Below are 5,785 nucleotides of genomic sequence, written 5' to 3'. Positions count from 1 at the left end.
CGGCTGACCTGAGTGTGGCGGGGCGCGAGTGGCGTGGCGCGTGTTGGGGGGAGGGGGACGGCGCTTGCTGGGTGTCCCCTAAGTGCAGGTGAAGTGCGGAAGGGTTTCCCTTCGAGTGTAAGATTTCGAGTGTTCCATCGTCAGACCTCCCACAACCACCTCTCTTCTCGGCCTGTCGCTTCTCTCCTAGGAAGCGCTCAGCTGTTAGAAGTGACAGCTGAAAACTTCTGTCGGGAGTAGCGCTGCCGCTGCTGTTACAGCCACCAGGAGTTTTATTTCGGGAGCAAGGGGGCTCTGCTGCATCTTCCAGGGTTGGTTTGTTTGCTCTTTTTTTTAAAAAACAAAACAAAACTCCTCCCGTGTGACTTTTTTTTTTATATATAAAGCATTTGTAACAACACACGGCATTTATAACTTACTTTTCCCCCAGTTGAAGATGTCTATATTTTTTCAAAATACTTTATGTAATTTTGGGGTGGAAAAAAACCCAGCGTTGACAGCTGTGATTTGGCTTGCTAAAAATAAATTGCTTGAACCGAGACTTGTGAATGGTGGTGTGAGGGCTTTCCTTGCTGTAATCTAGGGTGTTAAATGTAGAATTGTCTTTCCTAATGCATAGCTTGGTTTTACCTTTGCTGTCTTAATAGTTTGTTATTGTTTGTGGAATATCATTCTTTTTTCAAGATAAGTTTATTGAAAAATCACAAATTGCACCTTAAGTTAAAAAATGGTGTTGTAAATCACTGATTCTGGGCAGATCCTTATGGTAATTTAGAGTCTAAATTCCATTGTCTAGATGAGTACATGTCAGAAGTTTGCTCTAACTACATAAGGGGGTTTCCCTTTCTTTCCTTCATCTAATTTTTTCCTTCTGGCAAGTTGTGCCCTGCTTATTGACAAAAGATTGAGATGCTTATATATATAAAGAAATTTGAAAACTTTAAGAAACTAAAATAATACTGTTCATAATCAAATGAGTCTAAATCAAAATTACTTTGGAAGGTGGATATTGAGATGTGTACTTTTTAATATGTTTGCATATGTAATTCCAGTTAGCCTTTTAATGGAACATTTGATACACTAAATAACTTGAAACAAAATGGGATTACTTTCATTACATGTAGCATACTCTTGTCAATTATTTTGACAGTGGCTTTGGGGTAGGGATGAAAACTTGATAGGAAGGATGCTTTATAAAATCTGATAGAATTTCTAGACCATTGGCTTATCCCAGAAGTTAAAGGAGGTAGCAGTAAAATACTGTATGAAGATACCTGTTATGACCTGGAACCTCATTGGGTTTTGGCCTACTCCTGGACATTTGTTCTGTTGGGTACAAGCAAATAGGATTTTGAGAGTGTGTGGAAGGGAGGCCAGAGAAATTGGTAGAAATAGGAAAGAAAGAAATGTGGCCACTGCCCTGGGGTGAACTTTGGGGAAAAAGCAAAGGTAATTAGAGAGGATTTTGAGGAAGAGCTTTCAGCAAAATAGTATATTTTACTTAGCAATGCTTTTGGAATTGAAACTTTTTCTTTTGAGTGTATTTTTTAAAAAAAATTCTTTTTATTTATTTCAGAGAGGAAAGGAGAGGGAAGGAGAGATAGAAACATCAATGATGAGAGAGAATCATTGATAGGCTGCCTCCTGCACGACCCCTACTGGGGATTGAGCCCATAATCCAGGCATGTGCCCTTGACCTGGGACCTTTCAGTCCGCAGGTTCACGCTCTATCCACTGAGCCAAACTGGCTAGGGCTTGAGTGTATTATTTTAAGAGGTGCCTCAAGGCAGAAAGCCAAAAACAGTTACAGTGGGATTGGGTTAGCCACTCAAGGAGATTCAGTGATATCCAGGTTCTTCCAAAATAAAATTTAAATGTTCTGAAAAATGAGGGTTTATATTTTTTAGAAAATCAGGCTATTGTGAGTTTATAATAATATAGTTAATATTCTGGCTATTTGTCAATTTATAACCTTTAGTTTAGTACACAAATTTTTTAAACATTGGTGCATATCAAAGTAGCCTCAGTAAGGAAACTGAGGCATAGGCCAAAGAGATGATTGGCCAAAACCATGTAGATAACTAGTGGTAGTGTTTTTTGACTCAATTCAGCAAGCTTCACTACACAGATTCTTCATTGCATATACTAGTCTTGTTCATAAAGTACCTCTTTGTGGTGTGTCAAATCCTTCCAGCCATGCCACTGACTATGTGACCTAGAAGAAATTGTTTAAGGTCTGTGGTACTTTTTTTCACTGTAAATGAGGATTGTGTGAGATAAAGTCTTTAAAGTACTCTTATAACATATTGGCATATTAAGCAATTAGCTAATTGATGGAAATATAGTAGCTCGTCAGTGTTACCCATTGCCAAGGAACCAGTCATTCAAGTTTACCCTCATCTGTGCCTAGAGACTTAATAATAAATGCAGTTACACAAGAGGCTGCATTTTGGGGGCTGTAATATCTTTTTCTAAAAAATTAAATCATTGGTCCTATTTAGAGATACATTTTTAGATATATTACACTGAATGAATCTGTATTAGTAAATATATATATTCTTCAGTAACTAAAAGATGAGGAGAGTAATTTAATACAGTTATAGATAAAGTTGGATGTCTGCTACCTAACTAAAAAAAGACCCTGATTGATTACCTCAGAGGACTATTACAAAACCAGTGGATAAGAGTTGTTGTTGTTTTTTGGGGGGGAGGGGTTATTTTGTTTGTTTGTGTTTGTTGTGTGTGTTTTTTTGGCTGATGATAGTATAATTTGGGAACAGTGAGTTGAAACTAAGGGAAAGTTTTCCTAGAGATATTTTTTCCTCCCTCCTCTAGAGATTTTCATTAGATTATGAAAATGTTGGAAACCTTTGCTTTCTGTGGAGACACAAAGTTGAAATAGTAATAGAAAATTATAATGCAATATTTAAAGTCTGCAATTTTTACTCTAATTCAAAATTTGAATTAGTCACAGATCTTACTACATGAGTTTCAGATTGAGATATCAGATTTTTATTGAGCAAAAGGTTAAAATTTTTTAGTGCTTTGAAAAACAAAGTGCTATATAGATAGTATGCATTCAAATATTCATGATTATGAAAAATTATAGAAAAACAGCTCATTATCAATGTTTAATCTTGGATTATAGTAGATATTTACCATAAAATATTTATATATATGTTTTTAAATCAATTTATTGGGGTGACATTGGTCAATAAAGCCATACAGGTTTCAAGTGTACAACCCTATAACACATCATCTGCATACTGCAGCATGCACTCACCACCCCAAGTCAAATCTCTTTCCCCTACTATTTATCACCCCTTTGCCCTCTTCCACCTTCCCTCACCCGCCTTTCCCTCTGGCAATCACCGTACTGTTATCCTGTCTGTTGTTTTTTCGTTGTTTTGCTTAATCCCTCACCTTTTTCACTCAGCCCCGCAACCACTTTCCCCACTGACAGCTGTCAGTCTGTTCTCTGTATCTATGTTTCTATTTTGTTTGTTAGTTTATTTTGTTCATTAGATTCCACATATAAGTGAAATCATATGGTATTTGTCTTTCTCTGGCTTATTTCACTTAGCATAATACTCTCCAGGTCCATCCATGCTGTCACAAAAGGTAAGATTTCCTTTTTTATAGCCCAGTAGTATTCCATTGTATATATGTACCACAGCTTTTTTATCTACTCATCTACTGAGAGGCACTTGGGCTGCTTCCAAATCTTGGCTGTTGTAAATAACGCTGCAGTGAACATAGGGATGCATATATTTTTTTGAATTGGTATTTTGATATATTCCCAGAAGTGGAATCACTGGGTCATTTTTAATTTTTTGAGGAAACTCCATACTGCTTTCCACAATGGTTGCATTGATCTGCATACCCACCAACCGTGCACAAGGGTTCCCTTTTCTCCACATCCTCACTAACAATTGTTTGTTGATTTATTGATAATAGCCATTCTGACAGATTTGAGCTGTGGTTTTAATTTACATTTCTCTGATGATTAGAGACATTGAGCATCTTTTTATATGTCTATTGACCATCTGTATGTCCTTTTTGGAGAACTATCTACTTAGGTCCTTTGCCCATTTTTTAATTGAAGTGTTTGTTTTCTTGGTGTTGAGTTTTGTAAGTTCTTTATAAAATTTGAATATTAACCCCTAACCAGATGTATCATTATGAATATGTTCTCCCATTCAGTGGGTTGTCTTTTCATTTGTTGATGGTTTCCTTTGCTGTGCGAAAGCTTTTTAGTTTGATGTAGTCCCATTTCTTTTGTTTCCTTTGCCTGAGGGGATAGATCAGAAAATGACATACTACAAGAAATGCCCGAGATTTTACTGCCTATGTTTTCTTCTAGGATTTACCCAAAAGCATTTTAAAATTTATTTATTGATTGAAGAGAGAGAGAGAGATTTGTTGTTTCACTTATTTATGCATCCATTGGTTGACTCTTAAATGTGCCCTGACGGGAGATTGAACCTGCAACCTTGGCATACTGGAACGACGCTCCAACCAACTGAGCTACCTGGCCAGGACCCATTTTTAAATAGCCCAAGATTCTGGGTAAAGTTTAACCCTTTTTCCCAATTCATCTGAATTACTGAATGTTATTTTGTAAGGAAATATCTGTGAACAGCCAAGCAAGTAGATAAACGATTTAATGAATATTTGGATTAAGAATATTTTACTGATTTTATAAGAATTTACTTAAATTTTTGTAAACTGCTCTTTTACCTTGGGACTTGAAGGATGTTGAATTTATATGCAAATTTAATTTAAAACTACAAAGTTTTAATCATTTTGGTGGGCTAGTTTGAAATAGTGTATCTCGTATAGTACCTTAGATGCTCACAATTCTATTTTGTCAGTCATAGTGGCACACACAAAAAGCATTGATTGAATCAGAAAGCTTAAGGCAACAGAAAAAATATTTGAATAAAGAGATTCCTGTGAAAGAGAGTTGTCAGTATGTGTTATATAATGTTAGTTTGATGCTGCTGCTCCAGAAGGTAACGGTAGGAAGTTATAAGCACAGATGCAAGTGGTAATACAGGTCTGGCCAGCTCCGGAAATGAAACACAGCCACGGGGTATATATTTCTAAGTGGCTTCTAAGTCATGGTTCAGTGTTAACTACTTTGTGGTCTTTAATTTAGAATTAAGTAAAACTAACATTAAAGGAAACATTATATAATCAGTTTTACTGTAGCTGAGAGAAATTAGTCTTTTGTCTTTAAAGTGATGCCATTATAGGTGATTATATGAAACTACAGAAACAAAAAAAACTTTTAGCCATAGCCAGCGCCTACCCCCCCCCTCCCCGAAACTGTATTAACTTGAAACTGCAAGAATATTTTTTTCTTGGTATTGCCCCATCCATGTGCTTCAGTCTAATCATAAAACATACATCTTAGGTGTTAGATGTCTATCTTGACTTGTTCACACCATGAGCGAATTATGACTAAAAACTTGTGTTGTTTTGGGCATTTTGGCATTCGTTGTGTAAAAGTACTATCAGTTTTCTTTGTGTATCTTGACTGTGTATGGCAAGCATGTCAAACTCAAAGGCTAACACAGGCCAAATAAACAAGGTTTAAGTTTATGTGGGCCACAAAAAAACAAAAGTTTCAATTTTCATATAAACGTATGTTTATTTCGATACAGACATGCTGAATACAAAGGGCTGAAATAAATGAGTAATCGTTAACAAAATAATAGAACATTTTAATAAAAATTAATAGTTTTTCTTGAACATTAACTTACCAGACACTGAATAACTG

General features: G+C 36.0%; 1 protein-coding gene across 7 annotated transcripts in view; it reads left to right on the top strand.

Annotated features, from left to right (window-relative positions):
• The window catches only part of RPS6KB1 (ribosomal protein S6 kinase, 70kDa, polypeptide 1), a 37,348-nt gene that overhangs the window by 537 nt on the left and 31,026 nt on the right, over positions 1-5,785 (top strand). For 2 of the 7 annotated variants that reach the window (XM_005858567.2, XM_014531740.1), the window contains exon 2: positions 191-311. The exons of 3 other annotated variants lie outside the window; for them this stretch is intronic. Coding sequence is in view for 1 of the 4 variants with exons in the window: in XM_014531728.1 (XP_014387214.1) it covers positions 3,607-3,621 (15 nt within the window). In the remaining 3 variants the exon portion in view is untranslated. Of the gene's footprint in view, positions 1-190; positions 312-3,583; positions 3,622-4,476; positions 4,570-5,785 lie in introns of those variants that run through there. 2 more of the 7 variants (XM_014531728.1, XM_005858568.2) reach the window with 2 other exon arrangements.

This window comes from Myotis brandtii, unplaced genomic scaffold, assembly GCF_000412655.1.
Source record: "Myotis brandtii unplaced genomic scaffold, ASM41265v1 scaffold120, whole genome shotgun sequence".
Classification (NCBI taxonomy): Eukaryota; Metazoa; Chordata; class Mammalia; order Chiroptera; family Vespertilionidae; genus Myotis; species Myotis brandtii.
The sequence above is the reverse complement of the archived record's forward strand: the minus strand, read 5'-3'. Positions and strand labels throughout refer to the sequence as shown.